The 26,706-nt window shown below is 41.0% G+C and overlaps 1 protein-coding gene and 1 long non-coding RNA gene across 12 annotated transcripts in view; both read right to left on the bottom strand.

The window, feature by feature from the left end:
* The window catches only part of Mtx3 (metaxin 3), a 173,750-nt gene extending 171,480 nt beyond the window's left edge, over window positions 1-2,270 (bottom strand). For 10 of the 11 annotated variants that reach the window (XR_009589947.1, XM_060377783.1, XM_060377785.1 and 7 more), the window contains exons 1-4: window positions 2,150-2,270; window positions 1,739-1,808; window positions 1,318-1,394; window positions 455-547 (exon numbers count right to left, since the gene is read on the bottom strand). Coding sequence is in view for 10 of the 11 variants with exons in the window: in XM_060377783.1 (XP_060233766.1) it covers window positions 455-547; window positions 1,318-1,394; window positions 1,739-1,808; window positions 2,150-2,230 (321 nt within the window). In the remaining variant the exon portion in view is untranslated. The remainder of the gene's footprint in view (window positions 1-454; window positions 548-1,317; window positions 1,395-1,738; window positions 1,809-2,149) is intronic. The other variant, XM_021657655.2, reaches the window with a different exon arrangement.
* Window positions 2,271-9,994: 7,724 nt separating this feature from the next.
* The window catches only part of LOC132652407 (uncharacterized), a 39,668-nt gene continuing 22,956 nt past the window's right edge, over window positions 9,995-26,706 (bottom strand). Inside the window, exons 3-4 of the long non-coding RNA XR_009589945.1 lie at window positions 12,600-12,631; window positions 9,995-12,154 (exon numbers count right to left, since the gene is read on the bottom strand). This is a non-coding gene — a long non-coding RNA (uncharacterized LOC132652407). The remainder of the gene's footprint in view (window positions 12,155-12,599; window positions 12,632-26,706) is intronic.

Raw genomic sequence — 26,706 nt, 5'->3', positions numbered from 1 at the left:
TTGAATAAAGTATTAAATTTTCCAGATGAAATGACTCAAGGTAAAATGAGTTTATTTTAAACGTACAGATTTTGTTGACTGCTATATCTCAATACCCAGAATAAAGCCTCCCACATAGTAAGTAAACATTCACCAAGTGAACGAACTACAATATAAGCAATTCTATACAAGGAGCAAAGTTTCATCTTCTACTAACAGTGTTTATTCCCTATACACTGTTATTGTGCTGGAGTATAACTCCATGGTAGAATGTTTCCCTGTCCAAGCAAACAATCCAAACTATCCCCTTCAACAGAAGTGTCTAGAAAATGTCTATGAGAATCCAGTTTTGTCATACTATAAAAGAACTAATTTGGGAAAATTTCCTCTTTAAGACTCCTACCCTTTGATCTTTCTAAACAGACTATATTTTCAACTAAGTCACTAAGATCCTGTAGTATTCAGAAATGCTCACCACAGCAGGGAGAAGTTTCTCTTCCAGGAGAGCAATGTAAGCCAGTGTATCTGCCCCTTGTTTTGCAGAGAGCTCACAATCAGCATTATATTTCTATTAAAAACAAACACAAAAGCTCTTATAAGTCAAAGAACATCCCAAGGACAAGGAAGCTAAACAGATTAACACTCCTATTCTCCTCCCAAATGTCATACTTGACATTAGAAGGGGGCAATACTAATCCAGTGAAAACTGTTCCTCAACGCGGAGGGTCCTCAGCACCATACCCTGAGTAAATAAATGCTGCTGATGGCTTGCCACCTAACTTCTATTGTCTCCATGCTTATTAACAGCCTTTGTTCAGCGTACATGTGGTACATGGTTAATGAGTAAAAGCAATTATTTTTAACAAGAAAGAAAAAACGTATTATAATGTTTTTCTCCATAAAAGCTTACCTGTCACACTTAACATGAAATGTATAGCAACAATGGGACTAAAGTGATAATGTTATCAACAAGAGTAATCTTGAATAACTAAATTGAATCTTCTTACATGCATTTCAATAAATTCACAAATTTCAAGTTAAATTCACAAAATTCAAGTTTTTGTTTCTGTTGTCAAAATCCAGGCATTCCCACTTGCCCAATGAGTTGAAAAAAAAAAAACAAACAAACAAAAAACCAACTATCTTATAATGAGTTAAAAGCAAAAGGCATCGAGGATGCCAGGTGTGATGGGTCACACCTACAATGTAGAATTTGTGGCCAGTCTGTGCTGCAGAGTGGCTGGCCAGCATAGACTAGAGGATAACCCAATCTGAAATAATAATAATAAAAGAGCAGCATGCAGAAAACTCTCTGCCTCTTCAAAAGGAGCCACCCACCTGCTTTCTTAAAAAGCTTAGTATTTTTGCAGGCTGAGAAACAATGTTGTCTTCTGTTGTCAAAATTGGTACATCACCTATAATCAAAAACAGTTTACACACAAGCAAAAGTCGTGATTTATTCTGAAGATTACAATTCTTTAAAAAACTATACCAACTGCACACGGGAGAAGTGTGGGTGAGAACATTTGCAGGTTTCACAGCAAGCAATTTCGTTTCTCCTATTTTCCACAGATTTGGCCTGCACTTTGAGTTATTACTCAGAACGATCAAACCACAACCAATGCGCGGCCAAGGTCATTCTAAGAAGCTAAAAGGCACAAAGTAGTCTAGGGCTATATATACTCCATGGCCTTAATGCAGGAAGGGGTGCCAGTGTTTTAAACGGGCAGAAAGGGTCGTGTGAAAGCTTATACTGTACCTCTTGAACCTCTCCAGGTGTTATCTATAACATTGACTTTCAAGGGTGCGCCAGAAAATTTGGCATAAGCCTGAAACAGAGTTTGCAATGAGACATTTTAGACTGCGCGAGTAGTCACACAGGTCTGCAGAGTAGAGCAGCTCTGACAGCTGCACCGGCAGAGGCTGAAACTGCCGCGCGCCCGCGCGCCCCCTCCCCCGTCTGCAGTTGAGGACGCGCAGGCTTCCCGCTCCGAGGGACCTCGGTCTGCAGAAGGGCTTGAAAATGCGGAGCCAGCGTGCTTTCTCCCACAGCCGGGACAGCGCTGCCAGGCCGACAGGACCAGATGCTTGCAGGCGGTCCGCGCGTCCCCAGGAGCCCGCAGCTAGCCAGCCCCATCCTCCCGCGCCCCGGCCCGCAAAGCGGCCTCACCATCACCACCAGGGACTCGCTGTGGACCGAAGGGAGCCCCCAGCCACCTCCCCAGCAGCTGAGCTCCAAGGGGGCCGCCATCTTGCCGGGGCCGACCTCCGTCACCCGGAAGTACTCCTGATGCAACACTCTCCAGCACGTGGCATGGGAGGGGGAGGGGCGGGACAAGGCGCAGGGACTGACTGCTTGGGGCTCTGGACAGAGTAAGAAAGTTCAGCGGCAGGCGTTGAAAGAGATTTTAGCAGCCAAAATAGGAGCTAAAAGGACTGTGCCACCTGCTAGGCATCCTCAAAGCATTTATTGCTCCCAGTATTACTGTATAAGAAGGCCTGCCAACACCACTATGGTATACCTAAATCTGTAAAATGACTGTTCACACAAATGTAGTTTAAGATGACATGGAGGTAGTTGGTCCCTTGTGTTCAGTCTCTATGATGGCCTCCCTCTGCATTCTCAGTCGCCATTCTTAGGTTAATGTGATCGACCTTATTAAAAATTAACCCTGTTCTAACAGTGGACTTCTGCCTGCTCACAGCGCTGCTCCTTTAATCTAGAATTGCTTTCTTCTCTAACTGCTCTCCCCAAACTAAGTTTCGTGGGGTTGGACAGGTGGCTCAGTTAAGAGCACCTGTGGTTCTTGAAGACTTGACTTGGTTCTCAGCACCCACATGGTGCTCAGTCATTGTAACTCCACTTGGAGATCTGAGGCCTTATTCTGACCTATACGGGCACCAGGCATTCACGTGGTCCATAGCCATCCATATAGACAAAGCAAACACATTTTTTAAAAAAGTTAAATTTACCTCTTAAAAATTAGAAGCTCCTTCCAGCTTCCTGTAGCTCTTTGTATGCACCTGAATTTTGCTTCTGTCCCTAGTCACAGACTTTGCCATCCACTGTATAGAAGTACTTTGAGGAAGGACAGGTCTGGCTTCATAGGTTGGGATTAGTGAAGACACAGAAGGTTCTGTGCTTAGAAAGGGTCTTTATTTCACTAACTGCTCTGTGTCACTGTCTTGAACTCCTAATCTTGGCACAAAGGGCTCTGCATTTTTATTTTAGAATAAACACTGTAAATCATTAAGCTAGTCTTGTCTATGGGCCTAAGGGGGAGCCACTAAATATTTCATAAACATGAAACCTGCTGATTTCTCAGGAAAACCATTAAAGAGAAAAGTTGGCAATGTGGCGATTTAGGCATATTTACAGGATCTCAGAATCAGAATCTGGGTGCTGTGTGGTTTTTATAGGATAGTCTTTCCTGAATAGCCTCTTGATAGACCTGTGGGCTTTCTCTTTTCCTCTGTCACAAGGAGATGCTAAGGTCTCCCTCAACTGAAACCTCTGCAAATTTCAATAATAATAATAATAATATTCAGCATATTTGCTAGGCACTTTTACATAGTAAGGAAGCAAGCAGCACTTCAAAGTTGCAGTGCTGATCTTTAAAATGTCTTTTAAAAAATATTCTGTTTGAAAAATAAGATATCTCAGAAATGGAAATAAAAGATATTTCAACCCTAAGAATCCATTAGTCACACTTTTGAAGGTCTGTGTCCTCCCCCACTCCTGAGACAGGATTTCTCTGTGTAGCCTTGGCTGTCCTGGCCTCGATTTATAGATCAGACTGGCCTTGAACTCACAAGAGCAAGTTTCTCTGCTTCCCAGAGTTCTGGGATTACAGACCACTGAGCCCGGCTCATTAGTTATACTTTTTAAGTAGAATCCCTTAGCAAATGTACATTTGAAACTAAACAACGCATTTACTGAGCAGATAGTTGTAGAGGAATTTTAATTCAGAACATGACTGCTTCGGTAATAACTTCTAAGTCTATGTGCTCCAACTGGAATACAGACATATCTTTAACTCCAGGAGACAGAAGCAAGCAGAGCTGAGTTCAAGGCCAGTCTGGTATAGAACACGTTTCAGGTAAAGCTTAGGTCCAAGATTGGTGGTACATGCCTTTAAATACATCACTCAGGAAACAGATACATGCAGATCTCTGAATTCTGGTCAGTTCTGTGCATTCAGTTTGGTTAACAGTGAGTTGAGAGGCAGTGCAGTGGAGTTGAGTTCGTGTTAGTTCACTTTGTGGAATTCAGAGACAGTTTTTGCCAGCAGAGTGTTACAGAGAGAGGTTGAAGAGAGAACAAGCTAGACACAGGTGAAAACAGAACAAGCCAGAGAATGAAAAGGAACCAGAAGATTAGAACAGATTGCTAGAGTTAGTTTGAGGCTAAGCAGACCATTTCAGTGAGAAACTGAGAGAAGCCAGATTGAATCAGTCAGTTTGGAGAGGTGTTGAAGCCAGAACAGCTGAGTTGAACAAGCCAGCCAGAGTTCAAAAAGAGCTGAAAAAGGTGTGCTTAATCAGCAGTAAATCTCAGAGGATGAAAGCATTCTAGGCCTAGATTAGATAGTATGGAGGCTAGAAGCTTCCAGGACTAGGCTAGGTGGAGGTGGAGGCAGTGACCCCAGATGACAATTACATCAGACAAATAAAAATTACTGTAACAGTCCATCTGAGACACCAGAAGGCAATGGAAGAATACAGAGATATATGGGATGTGGAGGCTCTTCTTAGGAGTTTACAAGTACAGAATCAGACATTATACACAGGTGGATATAAAAAGTTATTGTTGGATGGAAGAGATGGCTCAGCTGGTAAAGGCTAGGCTCAAAACCAAAACCATAAAAAAATCATTGTCACAAGTACATTTAGAGATGTGTATAAAATATTATAAACACTAAAGAGGAACCATGAATCACTATAGGATTGTTGGACCAAGACTGTGCCTGGTCCATCTTCAATATAAAGAAGGTAACTAAACTTTCTAATTCAATGTAATGGAAACGTCATGCTTTGAGGAATAAAATTCCAAGCAATAAAAAGAAAGCTCAGAGCCCTTGTACTACAATGAGGAATTTAAAATAATCCTCCAGTGAGAACACAAATTCTCAGAGTCTTGTGGGCAGGTGAGGTGGCGGTTGATCATTCTCCGTGGACTCCTAGGTGATTACTTAGCGTGGCCTTCCCTCCCATCACTCTTGATACTTATGATGATTTTATTTGCATCAGAGAGAAATTAAATCTTTTCCCTTATTGTTAAGTTGAGGCAGAAAACAGTATTTCCCCCATCTGATAAGAGAATTCTTTCTTATAGGTGTATTTTTGCCTAGTCAATAGCAACCTTTGTGTTGCTGCAATTTCTCTGGAAGTCTGTATCTGCTAGGATAAAATTTAAAATACTGGCATACCCTATTGCACAACCAGGCTGAATACCGTTCCAGACAATGACAAAGGAAGCCGGAACCATCAGAAATCATGCCTGGTATGGGTACTTGGCTCTTGTGCCTTTCCCAGCTGTTAAAGAGGTTGCTCAGAGTTCATCAGAATCATAATTTCAGGTTCTTCCCAGGCAAAGCATTTTCACTATCTGCAAAGCATTCGTGTATGGGCAGGATGGCCTGGATCACAGATTTATAATGACTCTTCCAGACCATGTTTTCCCTGAACATTTTTGTTTTTCAGAAGATGCACATTAAAAGTGGCTTCATCTGAACTCAGAGGACCCGACCTTGGCATCCAGTCCTGTTGCTCATGTGTTTCTTAGTTTTACTTGGGCCTATGATACAAGTTCTGTTAGAATCCCCACATGCCCCATTCCTGTGACTAAGAATCTATGAAATGGAGTTCCCGAAAAAGAAGCAATATTTGTGGTAAATGATCGTGCAGTGTGGTCCCTTATTGGGGAGTTAAACTGGAGAGTCTTGAACGCCCCTTAGTTCATGTTCAGATTTAGAGATCCTTATGGAGAAAAATTCCATGAAAATAGGTCAAGAGAACTATGCTTTTTCTTAGCTTCTAAATTTACTCTGTGAGCCAGTTATTTACTTTGATTCTTCAACTCTTTGATTATAAAGTGAATGTTCTTTGAGCTCTGAGGCACTATCATTATATGTGTAACAAACATTTGGTAAAAACGGAAATTATGGAACAATTTCTATATACCAAAATTGTTTCCAGGATGTGACATAACTCATTTAATCTCATAATAGCTCCATGGAGCCATCCTGTTATCTCCTTCTGTTTTCATGAAAAGATATTAACATGCAAAGATTTTAGTTAACTTTTCAAAACTCACACTAGGTGGGAGAACAGGAATCTGAGTCCAGGCAATCTGATTTAAAGCTGAGGCTCCCTCTTTTTTTTTTTTTAAGATTTATTTATTTTATTATGTATACAATGTTCTGCCTACATGTACACCTGAATGCCAGAAGAGGGCACCAGATCACATTATAGATGGTTGTGAGCCAGCATGTGGTTTCTGGGAATTGAACTCAGGACCTCTGGAAGAGCAAGCAGTGCTCTTCTGAGCCATCTCTCCAGCCCCCTGAGGCTCCTTCTTAATCAAAGCCACAGTCACTGTTATGAGAAATCCATTTAAAAGTCTAGTTTGTATTCATTTGTTTGAAAGTATCTTGTTAAGATAAAAGAGTCTCCTTTGTGACATGATACGCATTACTTCTTTAAGTAATGTTTAATGTTAAGCCATTGAACAAAGTAGTTTAGCAACTTCTATGTACCTAGTACATTGCAAGGCAGTGAAGAAATAAGAACTGACACTTATGCTTTCAGGTGAGTAGTTGGTGAAATAAGAAGTCTATGTTTGAGATAACTAGACACTAACAAGATGTATCAGTTTGTCAAGACCACAAGCCTAGTGTTAATTTAGACAAAGGCTTTAAATGTCTTCCACTGCTTGGCAAAGGCATAGTGATAGAATCAGGGTTTTGCTGACCTTGGATCATAAGTCCAAAGGAAGGAACATCATTTGAGGTAAACCAGATGAGTAACAATGTGGCAAGAAATTATAAGCTGGTCAAAAGGGGTGATGATTAATTAGTGGGTACCAGGATTGAAAAGTTGTGGGAATGCAAAGTTTTGAAGGATTCAAAGGAAGAATAAATCACCTCAACAGAACCAGTCAAAGGCAATAAAAATAATGGAGTTGTTTCATGATTATAATAGGATAAGTTTTATGGATCCATAAGTTGCATCAAATGAAGCAAAAATGTGCTGGAAAAAGCACTGAGGAAGTGCTGCTGCAGAATATTGTGAAAAAAACTCTTTGGACTGAGTGGTTTTCACAGCAATGCTGTTAGAAACCAAACTGCAAAGAATCGCTGAGAGAAGCAGATTGAAGGCTCAAGACGGTGTAAGATCCTGAAGACATAAAGGGAACAGAAAAGTCAGACCAGCATGGAAGATAACATTTTTGAAAGAGATGGAAAGGTGGATTTATCCAAAGATAAAGACAGAAATGGTCATTGTGAAGAAAAGTATTCTGAAATACTAGAAAGAAGGATGGGATCCTAGAGTTGAAAGGCCAACATTAGGAACTTGATCTGTAAGGCTAAAGTTAAAAATAAGAGGGATGTTTTCTCCTTGACCCAAGGGAAGCTTGAAGCTGGAACATAGGATGCTGAGTACATGTCAATTTTTCTATTATGATAGAAATCAAAGGGGCCTAAGAGGGAGAGAGGGGGAATGGAGAAGAGAGAGAGAGAGATAGATAGGGAGAGACAGAAAGACAGAGACTGACTGAGACTATTTCCAAGGAATTGGTTGACAGTGACTGTAATGCATTCCTGACAGTGTTAAAAGTTAAACCTAGTTCAGCATGAAGATACGTGATGCCAAAGGCAGGCAAATCCTGAGGTGCCCTCAAACAGGCATTACTGAAATATTCAGCTTTTTTTGTGACAATCATATTGACCTCAGAATGTAACCAGATCACTTTACCTTATATTAATTATGTCAAGTTTTATGTTTTACCTGACTTAAGGAATTGTACTTAAAAATGATGATGGGCAAAGGAAAAAGGCATTTAAGGATCAACAGAAGGTGATACCAGCAGTTTCAGTGTGGTGGGAGCTCAGCCATCATTACGTTTAGCTGCCTTTGTATGGGCATGTGGTGTCCCCCAAACATATCTTGTTACCTAGAAGCATGACGCAGGTATGTTCAGTTATTTGATATCTATGTGGAGGCTGTCAGGAGGTGAAATATATTGGAAGGGTTTCATTTTGTCCCACCAGCATAGTGAACTTGAGATCTTTGTTTTGCCTTAACACAAGTTAAATGCAATACAAAATGATTTCTTAACAATGATCCGACATGGTGTTTGATGTATACTGAAAGAATAAAATGATAATTGTGTTTTAAATTTTAATTATATTTTCAAAATGATGAGGGCAATAGGCCCGAAATAAAAGTGAGGCTTCTTATGTTTCAATGAAAGTAGTGAAACAACTACCGGTTACTGTGATAAGATAAACACACACATTAGTACACGGAAGGGAACCCCTGAGGAAATGGTAGAAGGTCACAATGAATCAAAATGGAATCTTTAAAAGAGTCCAAGAATCCATGAGGAGATCCACGTGTGTGTGTGTATGAGAGAAGAATGAGGAGGGAGTGGGAGAGAATCAGGACACAGATAGAATACAAATTACAAAGTAGACTTAAACCATGAAATATCACCATGAAATATCAGTGGTTCCTCTAAATGTAAGTGGTATAAACACAGCAATTAGGAGTTGATTATCAGAATGGATAAAATTCATAAGACAAATGCATACTGTATTATGACAAATTTACTTCAAACACAGTGATATAATAAGTAGGAATGCTTTAAATATACATAAAAAGTGGGAAAGTGACAGGATACAAACATTGACCAAAAGTAAAATCAGAAGTGAATGTGTTAATAGTGGATCAAGTAGACTTCAGCTAAACTTACTATTGGAAAGAAAGGCCTTATGGGATGATAAGTGAGCCACCACAATAAAACTCAGCCATTTTAAGTGTGGGCATTGTGTTACATACTTTTCCTGTTGCTGTGATCAAATTCCTAACAGCCTACTGACTGCAGAAGCTGCCAGTGCTCAGGCTTTACCAGTGCTTACTGCATTCTGAGAGGGCTTGAGCTCCGTTCCCGGCACCAACACTGGCAGCTCACAAATGCCTGTGATTGCAACTGCAGGGATTTCATTGTCCTGTTCTAGCTTCCCAAAACATCTACAGATGTGTGCAAATTAATCAAAATAAATAAAAAAATTTTAAAGTAACCCAAGGGACAGAGGGTCTGTTTTAGCTTACAGTTTGTGGGGGAACACAGTCCATTACAGTGAGGAAAGCATAGAACCAGGAGTGTGAGGCCACGGGGCAGAGAGAGGAGGAGAGGTACTCAGCTCACATTCTATTTATTCAGCCCATGGGATGGTGTCACTCACATTAAGGATTGGCCTTCATCCCTAAAACTTTCCTGGAAACAACCTCATAGACACACAGAGTTGTGTTTCCATGGTGATTCTAAATCCAGCCAAGTTGACAACGAAGATTAACCATCACAAATGCCAAACATAAGCTCTTCAAGTATGTGAAGTAATGTGACAAATGTTAAGATAGAAATGGACAAATGCAAAATTATAATTCAGTTACTTCCTACTCCAGCAACTGGCAGAACTACTTGACAAGATACATATAAAACTGTTTATGAATTAAACAACTGGATCTAGTCAGTACCGATAGAAAGCACTACCTTGTAATACCAGAACATCAATTTATTCTTTCCAGGAAAGAATGGACCATTCCTTAAGGCAGACCATCCTGAGTCATAAAGCAGACACCAACAAAATGAACTAATGAAACATCTCTAATATATGCTTTAAATATAACATATGCTTTATTTATTTATGTAGAAATAAATAATAGAAAGATACAAATAAAAATTCCAAATAAGAAAATTAACATAATCCCAAATAATCACATGGTCAAACAGGAAGTCACAAAGGAAAAGGAAATCCTACCCCCAAATTGTTGTAAATACAGCAAAGCGTGGCAGGGGAGTGCAAGGACAAATCACATACTGAGAGGGAAATGTGCGAAGTGCACATCTGCTGAAAGACTTGTGCTCCAACCCCACATGCAAAGAAACCCTAAAGTATAGAAACCAGCTCCGGCCAGCTTTCTGTTAGTGTTAGAACCTTGAGATACTCAGATTAAAAAGAGTAAAGTTTGTATTGGCTCAAAATTTTGGAAGTGCCAGTTTTTGATCAATTGAATCCACTGCTTTGGTCCTTTGGCAAGGCTGCATGTAATGTCAGAGGGGGGTGATGATGTAAGCCACATGTCCATGCTGCTGGAAAGCAAAAGGTGAGTGAAGAAGACTCTTCTTCAAGGGCATACTTCCACAGGACCAACTGAAAGACTCCCAACAAGGTCCCACCTCTTAAAGGCATTTGAGAACCTCCCAACAGTGCCAAGAGCTTAAACATGGGCCTTGGGGTGCAAATCATAGCAACAGGAAAGCAAACAACTCAACTTAAAAATGGGGAAAAGTTATAAACAGACACCATTGCAAAGATATTATATGAAAGGAAATGAGCACACAGAAACAGTAAAGTTTATTGCCATTAGAGAGTTGAATATTAAAACAACAGTGTTATATCACTACACACCTTAGAGTGGAATGGCTCAATTCCAAACCTGTAAACACCAAGCAGTTTGCAAGCTCCCAGAGCATGAAGGAACTGTCATTGTTTCTGGGAATGCAAAACTTTGAAAGACAGCATTAAATAAATGTTATTTCATTGTGTGTTTTGAGTCAAAGTATTCTCCCACAGAAAGGTATACCAAGTCCTGTGTTTCATGCTCAGCACCACGCAAACCATGTACCACCGAACCCAGAAGCAAGAAGATCATAATTTTAATGTCTTTTGTACTACATAATGAGTTGAAAGCCAGCCTGGATACATGAGACCTTGTCTTAAAAAACAAGAACAGAGCAAAACCAAAAGATACAATGAATCCCAAATCCCAAGACCTGTGAATGTGACCTTCTCTGGAAATAGGGTCTTTGAGGATATCGTCAGTTAAGGGAAGAGCATGCTGGATTCGGATGGGTCTGAGGTCCAGTGACTAATGACAGGAAAGAAGGAAATAGAAGCTGAGATAGATACAGTCATACTGTATTGGTTGGCTCTTGTCAGCTCCACACAAATCCAGATCTCTGGGAAGAGGAAGTCTCAGCTGAGGAGCTGTCTCCATCAGATTGCCATGTGGGCATTTCTACGGGACATTTTCTTGGTTGCTAATTGATGTGAGTCCACTGTGGGCGGTCCTATTGCTGTGCTGGTGGTCCTGTGTTGTATAAGAAGGTAGCTGAGTAAAACAGAGGAAGCAAGCCATGGTTTCTGCTTAAGTTCCTGCTTCCGGGTTCCTGCCTTGAGTTCCTACATTGGTTTCCCTTAATGACGATAAGCTCTAACCTATAACCCAAATAAACCCTTTCCTTCCCATGTTCTTTTCATTCAGTGTTTTTGTTTTTATCACAGCAATAGAAAGCAAATTAGAACACAAAAAGAAAATTAACAAAGGCAAAAGCCAGAGTAATGCACCTAAGAGCCAAGGAGTACCGAGGATTGCTGGGAACCACAGGAAGCTAGGAAGATGGAGGGAGGATTCTTTCCCACAGCCTTGAGTGGAGCACAGACCTGCTGACACCTTGTTTCCAGACTTGTAGCCTCCAGAAGTGTGAGAGAGAAATTTTTATTCATTTAAGCCACCATTTCATGGTGATTTATTATGACAGCCCTAGAAAACTAATGTGACTCACGGTGTAGCAGTTGTGCTGCTAGATATTTACAGGCTGATTTGCACACTTAGGTTTTTCCACCGGCAAAGACCGTGCCATTTAAATGTCTCCCCAGACTAATGTCCTGAATGTTCTGCTGACGACATGGTTCTCCAGAATCAATAACAATGATTAAAGGCAAGCCTGTGGGAGGGAGGCTGCTTGCAGGGCCACAGGCTCAGTATTGGTATGCCTCCTTATATCGCTGGGATTCAATCGTCCTTGGAAGCCACTGGAATTCTCACACAACCCACAGATTCTCCAGCATTCGAATTTTGACTGAAGACACATCTCAGAAGTTTTCTTCAAGGAAAAAAAAATGAGCAAAAACATAAATTATATAAATATATGTTACCTTCTATTTTCTCCATTGAATTAGTCCAGCATATTAGGAGACAATAAATTCACATGCCTTGAATGTTTATGGCGATAACTGAAAAGTTATAGTTACGATTTCCCTTTCTGGACTGTATAAAATTGAAGACACAAAATGGTGTTACTTATTTGAAGAACTTGGCTTTTAGGGAGCTCAGTTACTCTTTCAGGTTACTTATCATCAACAATGAAGAATAATCTTGTCTCATGAGATTTGATGCCTTATAACCTGTATATTGCTTGCATTAATTCCTTAAATATCATCTAGCATCCTGAGAGAAACCAGGGTGCATTTTGGGTGACAGAAAAATCTCAGGAAGAAGAGAAAACAGAACACTGCAAGTCTATAAGCTGAGTCACAGTTTGTTTATACCTGTGTGATGGTCCATAGTTCTGGATACATTGCTGTTCATATTCCATCCGGGTCCCAAAGCAGTGACATCAAAAGGTAAAGAGATGCATAGAAGCAGATCAGAGAGGGTGATATATGTGTCAATTTCTTTACAAAACACCTCTGAATGTAAACACTTGTAAGCTATTATTAATTCTTATTATTCTGTTTATTAAATCATTTGGTGGCCTGCCTGTGAAGTTTTCACCCTGATTTTCTATACAAACACATAGAAAATTTATATGCACATTTCTTACATGACCCACAGCACCCAATAGGCACATAATAAATGTTTGTGTCTTGTTCAATACCCAAGGGCTCAAAGCACATTTTGCTTTTTACCACAAAGCCCATCTCTTTCTACAGCAGTTTCCTCTGGTCTATGCTTTCTCTTTTTACTCTGTCTTCTTCCTTCTACTTATTAACTCTGTGCTGACTTGAGGCCCTGGATGCGCATTTTACTGGATTCCCAATGGGAAGCACTTGCCTTCTGCCATTGCCTCCCAGCCCTTCCTTTGATTCTGTCATAGGCACGTGCAAGCTTGTTGTGTGCTAAGCATAGCAGATGCCTTCTCACTTAGCTGCTGGCCTGGGCAATAAAGTCACCTTGAGCTTTTGTCTAAGACTAACCACAACACTAAATCACACAAAAACAGCAGAGGGGTGACAAACCCTGGCAGGTATATTTGCAGTGTGGGATGGTAGGACCTCAGCATGAATACCTCAGGCGTGTTTCCATGGACGCCCGTGTGCATCAATGGAAGTGCAGGGCATGTGGCAGGGAATGAGTTGTAGCTGCTTTCTGAGTCCAAGGACATTTTTTTCAAGTCTTCATTTTGCAGAAGAGATTGTCTTCTTTCTGATCTTTTTATATGTAGATGTTTTATACATAGGATGAGGCCTGTTCTTTTAACAACATACCTTTACATTTATTCTTCAAATAATTTCTGTCTGTGGGCATGACCATTTCTTAAATCAAAAGCAAGAGAAGCAATTGACTCTTTTTCTTTAAAGATTTATTTGTTTCTTTGTTTGTTTATTTATTTTTTATGTATACAGTGTTCTGCCTGCATGCCAGAAAAGGGTACCCAGAACTCACTATATATGGTTATGAGCCACCATGTGGTTGACTGGGACTTGAACTCAGGACTTTTAGAAGAGCAGACAGTGATGTTAACCTCTGAGTCATCTCTACAGCCCCCAGCAATTGACTCTTAAACTGTTTGTTTGACCCATGAATATCCTCCTCCCTCACTTTGGATTTCATGAGTCAAGGAGTATTTTTTTAATTAAGTCTTTTTAAACATATTTCTTTACTTGTATGTATGTTTATACGAGTGTATAGCATCCCAGATGCCAGAAGGGAGTGCTGGAGTTACAGGTGAGTGTGAGTTGCCAGATATGCGTGCAGGGAACGAAACTCAGAGCCTGAAGAACTGTTGAGCCTTCAGCCCCAGCTAAGTAGAATCTTAAAGATGAGATATATAGTTCTAATTCTAGTGAATGAGCCTTTTGTGATACAAGAAATGGTACCTGGAGATACTATGCAAATAGGTTTTCTTTGCAGACATCTTGCATTCACTGCTATTTTAGAAATACCTTGGAGGCTGAGTAATAGAACTAACAATAGCATTTCTTGCATTCCTCATTATAACTGGAGGGATAGATTTATGCTCATCTATCCCTGTTAAATCCAGTAAGTATTTAGTGGTTTTACCAAATGCTGGCACGAATGAGAGCAAGATGAATAAGATGCAGCTCTTGTTACTGGCTGGCGTACTGCAGGGGGGACGAACATGCCATTCTACATGATGAACTCTTGATGGGGATAAATTCTGGGTGTTGTGAGTCTGCAGAGGTGCAGAGATGCAAAAAGACCAGAGAAGCATCCAAAGAGGAGATGGATTAGGGAAAAGTTCAGGAAGGCATAGAAGCTCAAGAAAAGACAAGGAACACATTTATTGCTTTGTCTTAAGATCTAGTGTAACTCAGCATTTTAGGAAGGTAAAGAGGGCAGCAGAAATGATGGAGACTTTGACATCTTACAACACAGACTACAACATGCATAGAGGCCTTTGTAGGCACTCTGAAGATTTGGATTTCAAAGCATAAAGAATAAATGTCTTGTTTCAAAACAGTTATGTGGGAAAAATATACATGAGGGTTTTTACTCAGTTCTATTTGCCACCAAAGCTTAGACTTTTTATCTTAAGCCTTATTTACTTTGCAAATACTGTCAAAACTATTCACCAAAAATATAAGTTAATATAAATGGTAAAAGAATGATATGAAAGTATTTTAAAGCATTACTTGTGGAAAATCATGGTAACCCCACTATCAATATCTTTTGAACATTGTGTCTGTTGATAGTTTTTACCATCATAAACATATGATACCAAAAGTTCTATTTATTTTTGTACATTCTCATCAGTATAAGGTAGAAAACTGACATCATGTAAACTGGGTTTATACTTGATGGTCACTGTATCAAAAGTATTTTTTCAGCATCTGGGAAGTATCTTTGGTGACTTCCTGGTGTGCTGGGGTTCTGAGGACAGACCACCTCAAGGGTACCTTTTTCAAGGCATATCTGTTGTGCCAGAAAGGAACAAAGGTCTCTTCCTGTCCTGTCACTAACATCCTCTCCACGGGGTCAAAGAAGTTCTTGCTGCCCCTGAGCTATTAGCACCTTCCAAAGAAGAACAGGCGACCAAGGACCATGCCCTCTGCCCTGTGTACAGTCACTCTGCCTCAAAAGGCCAGGAAAACCCTTCTGAGGAACCCATGCTGTATGTTTATGTAAATGAAGTTTGGACTCTTCGCCAGATCATTCAACTAGAAAGGACACAGAGAGAGTCAAGTATGATCACTCAGTGCTGAGCAGTGAGCACAGAAGCACTTGAAAAACAAATTGTCTGAGCAGTGAATGTCACTGGGGAGTCCTTCAACACCGAGGAGAGGAGAGAAGTGATGGGACTACAAAAGAGGTCAGGGACAGTGAAGCCATGGGCAGTTAGCATTTTAAAAGGAAGGTCATTGGAAACTCCATTTGACCTTCTTATTAAAAACTTCAACTCATAATAAGAACAGAAAATATTCGTAGTAAGAGCAAGATTATCTTCTCAACAGTTCCCGCTGCACTCTCCTACGGGTGAGTAGATGGGAGCTGTGGTTGGTTCCTTGCTGGGAGACAGGAAGGTGAGCACCATCAGGAAAGGGCTATGAAGGGAGCCTTGGTGCTTACCTATAATGAACCTGTTAGCTGATGAGTTGGAACAAATGCTTATTATTCCACATTTGTTTATAGTTGCCTAAACAGTACAAGCATTTCATTGCTCTTCAAAAAAGAATCAGAGGCTCAAGTCATTTTTAGGGGAGAGGGAAAGGGAACAAGAATGAGGCCAGAGGGGCAGAGGCTGGAAGAGAGAAAAGCAGGGGAGAAACGATGGTTTTGAACAGGGCTAGAAGATACCATGCAGTTTGCTAGGCTAAGGGTCCTGTCAGCTAATATTCAGATTAGGTAACTCTAACCATCCCACACTGACAGAAAGGCTCACTCAGTTGCCAGTAGCTTTGGGGTTTTTAAACCTACCCACAAAGTAGCTTTAACCTATTTAAAGCGGCTCCCTCAACAGGCAGGAAAGATGAGAGAAAAGGGCAGCAGCCACAGCTCCCCCACCCCACACAGCAGGGAAGGCAGTGAGCGTGCCTGGCTGAATGAACCTGAGGTGCTCTGGCTCCTTCCCTTTGGGGACAGAAACAGATGCCTTAGCCAAGTTCAAAATGAAACTGCATTTCCCTCCAGACCCCTCTTCTGCCGTCACTGTATAATTTATTGTAATTAACGAGCTCATCGCCTGCACAGTTAATCTTCCTCTTTTGCATCTGGTATTTCTTATCAGAAGCAGACTGGTGAGAGGTTCCAGAGAGGCTCTTCATTCACCGTAGATTTAGAACATTCCAGCTCTGTTTCTTTAAACGCTGAAAGTGGAAATGAGCCTGGGGAATTCTGTGATGGCAGGTATGGAGGAAGGTCCTGATGCTGTCTTAGTGAATTAGGGCCAGTAGAGGGAAATAAAGGACACTAACTTTTACAGCTAACAGGGATCTTGAAAATCTGGTTGGCTTCTTCAGTTTCTACATGTAACCGGCAGCTTTTACAGGGACCGTGAGCCTTGATGGCTAAGGAACTTGAAACTGGAAGCTGGCTGTTCTCTGACACCATTCAGGATTGGCTGAACATTTCATTTTTTCCCCAGATGGAAAAATTAAAAATTTTAGATTATTCATTTCACAGAAATATTGTTGTAATTTGGGCATTTGTTCCCAGATCCATGCATTGCAACTTGATTCAGGATACGGTATGGTTGGTAGTAGTTTGGGTCCTAGGGTGGAGCTCTTCTAAATGAGATGATGTAGAACTCTCAGCTCCTTCTCCAGCACCATGTCTGCCTGCTTGCTGCCAGGCTTCCTGCCATGATGGTAAGGGTCTAAACCTCTGAAACTATAAACCAGCCTCAATTAAATGTTTTCTTTTATAAGAGTTTCCATGGTCATGGTGTCTCTTCACAGTAATAAAACCCTAAGACAAAAGGAAAACACCGAGAGCTGAAAGAGTGACCTTGTCTGTCTTCAGAAAAAATGATGCATGTTAAGACATTTATGCAAGCTGGAACCCTGTACATAGTTTTGTTCATGTCATTGTTTTTAAAGGAAAGCATGTATTTTAGTTCCTAAAAAGTTCATAGAAACAAACAAGCAAAGAACTGAGGAAAAAAATCTGCTTATCACTACAATCCTAGAGACTTCATCTCCCCAGGTCACCCAGCTCTCCTCTGCTGCCTTTGGACCCCAGCTCTTCCTTTGAACTCTTTGCCATTCAGCCAGGAGGGGCATTTCCTGCCAGGAGATCTCACTTTCTCTGCCTCAGTCCTGCAGAACTGAAAGTGTTGGGATGGGAACGATTCACCACTATTGCAAGAACTTTCCCTGAGACAAAAGGGCAGGGCTCTCTCTCGCTCATTCAGTCAATCTTACTGAGCACCATCTGCAAGCTGGGCACACCCCTGAGTCTTGGGTACCTAAAGGAGAAAATTAAGCAAGAATTTCCTCCCCTGTGCAGTCTACCCTTGAGAATATATGGCCAAAAAGTCCCAGGCAGAGAAGACAGGAAGTGTAGAAGACGGTGCCTGTTAAAAAGGTGAAAGTGCCTGGAAATATTCATTTTCATCTCTGACTCCCTCATCCACAAACATGCACAGGCCCAGACCTGACCATGATGAAAACTGGAACAGTTACTTTTTTAAAAAATTTTTATTTTTTTATTTTTTCTTTCACAGATACACACAACAGCATGCGGGAACTGGACTAACTACTCCTTCCCCCATTCTCTCTGGTATCTACTATCACTTCCTATACAGCATCCACAGCCAGCACTGATCTGCTGCCTTACACGGACAATGCTTGTGCTGTCTGCAGCTGTCACAGTAGAGCTGAATGCAGAGGCAGCTCTCTGCCGTCTGGAATCAGTCTGTACTGTGAAGCCAGGTGGCTGGGGCTGGGCCCTTAAAAAGCAAACACTCCTGTGTGTGTCCTACCTACAAGACCTGGCTCCAGCTTCTCAGTCAGGATTTAACTCAAGGCTTATGTCCTTGTCAACTGATGCCACTCTTGGGGTCCATTGGGCTTAACAATCCAAATTGTGAATGAAACTGAAACCTGCAAATCAAAGAGCAGCCACTGCTGAACCAGAACAGACTACAGCCCTTCTGACTCCAGCACATTCCACTTTCTGTTAGGATATATATTACTGTTTGAAACTTTAGTGTTGCTTTCCTTTTTGTTTTGGTGATTTGGCTGGCATGTTGTATAAGTGTTCTAGTCCTAACCTTCTACTTTGTTTGAGTCAAGGTCTCTTGTTGTTTGCTCTTTTGTGTATCGAACTACCTGGCATGCAAGCTTCAGGATTCTCCAATTCTCACCTTCCCTTAGGAGCCCCAGGATTTGGGGTGTGTGCCCGTGTATCTGAGTTCTGGTCCTCACACTTGTATGGCAAGTACTTCACCCACTGAGCCATATCACCAGTCCTGGTATGTCGAATTTTGTCTGAGACAATTACTTACATGCTTCTGAAATAGTAATGACTTTGTTGTGTTTTGAAAGTCAAAAAGAAGAAATAGTCTTTCAAGAAACACAAGTGAAAGACTCTGACTCTAATATTGGGGGTAAGATCTGAGGAAAATCTGAGTCTGCATCTAGAATAAATGTGAACAACTCCTGGCATGACAGAAGAGCATTATAGAGTTTACTAACACATCACATTAACTAGTATAATTTTATGAAAGAGACTAATTTTAGTATCTGTGTTCATGGCTTTATGGTATTTCTGAGAGACAATTAATCTGTTTAATATCTCTCATTCAGTGGAAGACAATCAGTAAGCATCTTTCAAGTAAAATCATTGGTTTACATCAAGTTATGAAAGCAGTTCTCATTGAAAATTAAAAACTAATTTTTTCTGTAAAATTTAAGACAAAAAGTTTGAAAATGTCAAAGTGAGGAGCTGGAGGAAATATCTTCATTTCCAGCAAGGTTACTAGATAAAATGCCAGACTCTCAGTTAAATTTTAATTTTATATGAATAATGCATAAATTTTCATATACATAAAATCTTCAAAATTATCTGGGCTTCCTACACTTTTATTCACTGATTATAGCAATCATAATGTAAATGATTACTTCTGTTTCCAAACATTGTTGCCGAGTAAACTTCAAACATTTGGAAAATGATTCAAAATAGTTTCAGATCCCACAGAGGTGGGGCTTCTCAACATGGGCACTATTGGCGCTGGACTGGATAGTTCTTTGTTGAGGGGCCGTGTTCTGTCAAATGTTGTGCAGCTTCCCTGGACTCTTCCCAGCTAGATGGCAGGAGCAGCCCATTGCTATGAGAACAACAACAGAAATGTGTAAAGGTCAGGGTTAGTGACTCTGTAGGGAGGTAAAGTGCTTGGCTGTTAGGTAGGGGGAATCTGAGCTCGGTCCCTAGAACCCATCTTTTTTTTTGGGGTGGGGCTGTTGTTGTTTGCTAAGCAGAACCTGGCAATGCTCACTGGGAGCTCTAGCACTGGGAAGGTGAAGACAGTTGGGTTCCTGCAGCTTTCTGGCCAGCTTGTCCACATGGTGAGCTCCAAGCCCATGAGAGACCCTGTCTCAGAAAATAAGGTGACTAGCACCTAAGATTGACCCCTGACCTCCACATGAACATCTGTGTATATATATACATGCACGCGCGCGCACACACACACACACACACACACACACACACATCTCCAAATGTTCCTCGATATGCCATGGGGAGGTGATGGGTGGGAGATTCTCTTCTGGTTAAGGACTGATGTTCTGAGGGAAGCAACGTGTCAGCAAGTTCAGTGTATAATATTTTAGTAGAAACCTTTAATTGGTCTGATCTTGCAAAAAGAAAGAGCAGTTTTTTCTTTTGTTTTTTTGTTTTGTTTTGTTTTTTATGCAGCATTTGTTTTTGTTTTGTGTTTTGTTTTTTTGTTTTTGTTTTTTGTTAAAAATCCTGTATATATATATATATATATATATATATATATATATATATATATATATATATATATGGATGATTTTGCTTTAACATTTATATACATATGTGTTTGGGGTTTTTTTTAATTTTATTTTTTTTATCAGTTACATTTTATTAACTCTGTATCCCAGCCATGTCCCGATCCCTCATTCCCTCCCAGTCCCTCTCTCCCTCCCTTATCTCCACCGTGCCCCTTTCCAAATCCACTGATGCGGGGGACCTCCTCCCCATTCATCTGATCCTGTTTTATCAGGTATCTTCAGGACTGGCTGCAAAGCCCTCCTCTGTGGCCTAACAGGACTGCTCCTCCCCTGGGGGGTGGGGAGGCCAAAGAGCCAGTCATTGAGTTCCTGTTAGAAATAGTCCTTGTTCGTTCATTTTGGGAAACCAATTGGTTACTGAGCTACCACAGGCTACATCTGAGTGGAGGTTCTAGGTTATATCCATACATGGTCCTTGGTTGAATGTCAGTCTCAGAAAAGACCCTGTGCCCAGATATATTTGGTCCTTGTGGAGCTCCTATCCTTTCCCCATCAGACTAACTCCCCTTCTTTCTTATGATTCCCTGTACTCTGCCAAAGGGTTGGTCATGAGTCTTTGCTTTGAAAACACTGCTAGTTAGAGTCTTTCAGATGCGCTCAGTAGACTCCTGTCATACGTTCAATGCACATCCCATCTGTCTTTCTAAACTAGGATTGATCATCTTACCCCATGTCCGCTCAATTGATTATCTTTTTAAGGTGTATAGATTTCATTATGTTTATCATATCTTATAGGTCTATATAAGTGAGTGTATACTGTGTTTGTCTTTCTCCTCCTGGGATATTTCACTCAGAATGATCTTTTCTAGATCCCACCATTTGCCTGCGAATTTCATGATTTCCTTCTTTTTGATTGCTGAGTAGTATTCCATTGTGTAAAAATACCACAATTTCTGTACCCAATCCTCCGTTGATGGACATCTGGGTTGTTTCCAGGTTCTGGCTATTACAAATAAAGCTGCTATAAACATGGTTGAGGAAGTATCCCTTTTGTGTACTTGAGCAAACTTTGGGTATATGCCTAGCAGTGGTATAGCTGGGTCTTGAGGAAGCGCTGTTCCTAATTGTCTTAGAAAGCGCCAGATTGATTTCCAGAGTGGTTGTACCAGTTTACATTCCCACCAGCAGTGGAGAAGGGTTCCCCTTTCTCCACAACCTCTCCAGCATGTGTTGTCACTTGAGATTTTTAATCTTGGCCATTCTGATGGGTGTAAGGTGATATCTCAGGGTCGTTTTAATTTGCATTTCCCTGATGGCTAATGAGGTTGAGCATTTCTTTAAGTGTTTCTCTGGCATTCTATATTCCTCTACAGAGAATTCTCTGTTTAGCTCTGTTCTCCATTTTTTAATTGGATTACTTGGTTTGCTGCTTTTCAGCTTCTTTAGTTCTTTATATATACTGGATATTAGTCCTCTGTCAGATAAAGGGTTAGTGGAGATTCTTTCCCAATCTGTAGGCGGTCGTTTTGTTTTGATGACGGTGTCCTTTGCTTTACAGAAGCTTTTCAGTTTCATGAGGTCCCATTTATTGATTGTTGCTCTTAGAGCCTGTGCTGTTGGTGTTCTGTTCAGGAAGTTGTCTCCTGTACCAATGAGTTCTAGGCTGTTCCCCACATTTTCTTCTAACAGATTTAAAGTATCTGGTTTTATGCTGAGGTCTTTGATCAACTTGGACTTCAGTTTTGTGCAGGGTGATAAATATAGATCTATTTTCATTTTTCTGCATGTGGACATCCAGTTGGTCCAGCACCATTTGTTGAAGATGCTGTCTTTTTTCCATTGAATGGTTTTGGCTTCTTTGTCAAAAATCGAGTATTCATAGGTGTGTGGGTTTATTTCTGGGTCTTCTACGCGGTTCCATTGATCCTCCTTTCTGTTTTTATGCCAATACCATGCAGTTTTTATTATTATGCAGCATTCATCTTATAGTTTTTCTGAAGAGACATCAGTGGAGGGTTGGTAGGCAGTGGATGAGTGAGCCGGTGTGTGTGGAAGGCTTTTGCAGTGTGAGGTTCCATCTGCAGCATCTACTTAATCAAGTGTCTGGAGAGAAGCAGGCAGCAGAGAGAACTGACTCAGAGTCCCAGCATCGTCTCATCCAAGCTCTGAAAGAACAGTTAATACAGATTTCTGGGAAAAGGCATGTTGTATTTGGATAATAATATCTGAAATTCTACCTTAGACCACCTAGATTCTCAGCCGTGTATGTGTGCATATGTGTGTGTCTAAAAACACACGGCCAAGAGATGTGCTCAGAACCCACTTAAGGAAGCTGTTTAATGTTTGATTTCTTGAAAACTAATTTAACAGGAAGTTTTTCAAAGGTATTGGAAAATTTAGTGAACTTAATTTGCCATTTATGTATGCTAAAAATGTATCGTGGTTACACATACTTAAAAAATATTTAAAGAATTAACCTTTTAAGCCTGTGTGTCTCTAAGTTGTTCCTTGGTCCTATGTTGAGAGGCACTAATCATCTCATCCTCTCAGGAACTTCCAGCATAATCCTGCTCTCCACCAAAATCCTATGTGGTTGCCAGATTGGAGTGAAAATTCAAATCTGCTTCCAAAAAGGAAAAACTCAAAAGGACAAGTGTTCAAAAGGGTTCCAAAGAGAATATGTGAACATCTTATTCTGCCTTTATTCCTTTATAATTTACAATTTTCTGTTTTGTGGAGCTAGTTCAACAAAATTCTTTTAGTTAAGTTGTTTTAAGTAAATTTAGAGGGCAAATCTCCCAATGGTATGCTTCTTCCTCCTCTTCCTTCCCCTTCTCTTCCTTCTTCTCTTTCTCTCCCTTCTCTTCTTTCTCATCTTCCTCTTCCTCATCAGCATCTTCCTCCTCTTTCTCCTTCTCTTCCTCATCTTCCTTCTCCTTTCCCTTCTCATCCTTCTTTCTCTCTTCTTCAACATCCTTTTCCTTCTCTTCCTCCTCTTCCATTTCTTCCTCCTTTTCCCCACCTCCTGCTCCTCCTCCTTCTCTTTCTGTATGTCAAGGTAACTTTACAGAGGGGAAAGGAAAGGAAAGGAAAGGAAAGGAAAGGAAAGGAAAGGAAAGGAAAGGAAAGGAAAGGAAAGGAAAGGAAGGGAAGGGAAGGGAAGGGAAGGGAAGGGAAGGGAAAGGGAAAGGGAAAGGGAAAGGGAAAGGGAAAGGGAAAGGGAAAGGGAAAGGGAAAGGGAAAGGGAAAGGGAAAGGGAAAGGGAAAGGGAAAGGGAAAGGGAAAGGAAAGAGCTATTGTTTTATGGTCAAGTCTAAAAATTTTTTTCATAGCCATTTTTTAAATATAATTTTTTATTTATTACAGTTTATTCACTTTGTTTCCCAGCTGTAGCCCCACTTTCATCCCCTCCCAATCCTGCCCTTCCTCCTTCCCTCATCTCCTCCCATGCCCCTTCCCCAACCCACTGATAGTAGAGGACCTCCTCCTCTTACATCTGACCTTAGCCTATCAGATCTCATCAGGACTGTCTTTCATAGTCTTCCTCTGTGGCCTAGTCAGGTTGCTTGTCCCTCAGCGGGAGGTGCTCAAAGAGACAGCCACTTAGTTCATGTCAGAAACAGCCCCTGCTCACCTTATTAGGGAGCCCATTTGAAGACTGAGTTGCCATGGGCTACTTCTGTGCAGGGGGTCCAGGTTGAATGGTCCTTGGTTGGAATATCATTTTCAGAAAAGACCCCTAGGCCCAGAATTTTTGGTTCTGTTGTTCTCCTTGTGGAGCTCCAGAATCTTTCAGGCCTTTCTATCTCCCCCTTCTTTCATAAGATTCCCTGCACTTTGCCCAAAGTTTGGTTATGAGTTGCAGCATCTGCTTTAATACCCTGCTGGGTAGAGTCTTTCAGAGGGCCTCTGTGGTAGGCTCCTGTCTTGTTCCTTATTTTTACCTTCTTCTGATGTCTATCCCATTTGCCTTTCTGAATGAAGATTGAGATTATCCAGGGTCCTCCTTCTTGCTTAGCTTCCTTAGGTATACAGATTTTAGTATGATTATCATATATTATATGTCTAATATCCGCTTAATAATTGAGTATTCACCGTGTGTGTCTTTCTGCTTCTGGGATACTTCAGTCAAGATGATCTTTTCTAGGTCCCACGATTTGCCTGCAAATTTCATGATTTCCTTGTTTTTAATTGTTGAGTAGTATTCCATTGTGTAAATGTACCACAATTTCTGTATCCATTCCTCAGTTGAGGGACATCTGGGTTGTTTTCAGATTTTGGCTATTATGAATAAAGCTGCTATGAATATGGTTGAGCAAATGTCCCTGTTATACACTTGAGCATCTTTTGCATATATGCCTATGAGTGGTATAGCTGGATCTTAAGGAAGCACCATTCCTAATTGTCTGAGAAAGCTCCAAATTGATTTCCAAAGTGGTTGTACAAGTTTACATTCCCACCAACAATGGAGGAGGGTTCCCCCTTCTCCACATCCTCCCCAGCATGTGTTGTCACTTGAGTTCTTGATCTTAGTCATTCTGATGGGTGTAAGGTGCTTGGGGGAGGACTTGCATAGAGTTGGGGGAGCTTGAGGCTACCTCCTTTCTCTCCTCCCTCTCCATCTCTCTTTTCTCAGAATCGTGTGTGGTGCCAGGAGCACCCTCCCGGGATGGGGCTCCTGCTGCACTCACCTGGTTCCTCCAACATCCATTCATGTTTAAAGTCCTGGAGAGATCAGGGATACAAGCACTTACCTCAACATAGTAAAGGCAATATACAGCAAGCCTATAGCCAACATCAAACTAAATGGAGAGAAACTCAAAGCAATCCCACTGAAATCAGCAAAGCAATGCTGCCCACTCTCTTTGCTAGAGCAATAAGACAAATAAAGGAGATCAAGGGGATCCAGTTTGGAAAGGAAGAGGTCAACGTATCACTATTTACAGATGATATGATAGTATATCTGAGTGACCCCAAAAATTCCACCAGGGAACTCCTACAGCTGATAAACAACAAAGTGGCTGTATACAAAATTAACTATAAAATAAAAATAAAAATCAGTAGCCCTCCTCTATACAGAAGACAAATGGAGAAGAGAAAGAAGTTAGGGAAACTTGGTATAACTCTAACCAAGCAAGGCAAAGACTTGAATGATAAAAACTTCAAGTCTCTGAAGAAAGAATTAGAAGAAGATAACAGAAGATGGAAAGATCTCCCATTCTCATGGCTTGGCAGGATTAACATAGTAAAAATCTTACCAAAAGCAATCTATAAATTTAATCTAGATTAAATGCAATTCCCATGAAGTCTAAAATTTTTAACTCAGTGTCCCAAATGATCTGATGGGGCAGAAATGCACTCTTCCTGGAAAATGAGTAAGTTGCTCCACCATGGGACCCCACCATAGGCTGTCTTTAATAAACTTGAAACATGAGGGCATAGAAGTTCACAGATGCACAGTTGTCCAGGGTTTGTGAGGAGCTTATTTCTAGAAGAATACCTCGGCCCTAGTACTTCCTAGCTTGTTGCTCCTCGACCATCAAGGCATTCTATTTATTCACTGGTCAAAGCTCAATCACCATTAGCCTATCTTTATCTCAACTTGCAAGGAAGGAGGCAGAGAGGTGGCCAGATATAAAAGATAGCTTTCTGTTAAAGAAAGGTTGCAGAGTGGAGTACCCAGGAGCCACTCTGTGATGGAGCAGTGTGTGGGAAATTCATTAAGGGGCACTCCTTGGATCAATGCCTATGGAGGAGGAAGGAAAGAAGCAGTAAGCAGGTGCGGAAAGTTGGGTTGGTGGACAGCACGTCTGTCTCCTCTCAGCCAGCACAGATTGCAGCTTGATGATGCTGCAGAGCTGGTTTAAGGTGTTGGTCCTTTGGGTTCCTTGACCAGGTATTGGTGCTGAGCCATCCCTGGAAAGAGGCATGCCTTTAGATGACACAGCTCTTTCCAACTGAGACAATTTTCAAGGAAGGCCATTATGTATCAACCACCCAGATGGAAAAATGGAAGGGAATCACAGCATCCTTGAAGGGATATGAGCAGAAAGGTAAATAAGCCACTCCATGCTTTTTGGGGAAATATCTAGAATGACTACCAAGTCTGCAAGGGAGTATTGGAAATGTGCTCTCTAGCTAGGCAGCTTGGTCTTTTCTATCAATAAAAGGGATGGATAGTGAGGGACTGGAAAGGAAAATCATTGTTAGAGTTTGGTTAACAAATGGACTACAGCAAAAACATTTCATTGAGGCAGGCTATCTAAAACTCACAGAATCAGAAAGAGCTAAAGTTGGGCAAGAACAAAAGAGAGGTTGCTCACATACAGTGATGTACTCTGGTAGACGACTGTCTCACACTCAGCTACGCTCAGCTAGCTGTGCCAGGGCAGAGTTCCTAGAGCTCTGCAGAAATAGGCTCTTAAGGGTCCGCTTCTAGACTGTTTTCCCAAATCCCATGCCACATAAAGTACAGGTATTTAGATAGTTCTCTAATACT

This window comes from Meriones unguiculatus, chromosome 2, assembly GCF_030254825.1.
Source record: "Meriones unguiculatus strain TT.TT164.6M chromosome 2, Bangor_MerUng_6.1, whole genome shotgun sequence".
Taxonomy (NCBI): domain Eukaryota; kingdom Metazoa; phylum Chordata; class Mammalia; order Rodentia; family Muridae; genus Meriones; species Meriones unguiculatus.
Note: the sequence above shows the minus strand (reverse complement) of the source record. Positions and strands in the feature narration are given on the sequence as shown.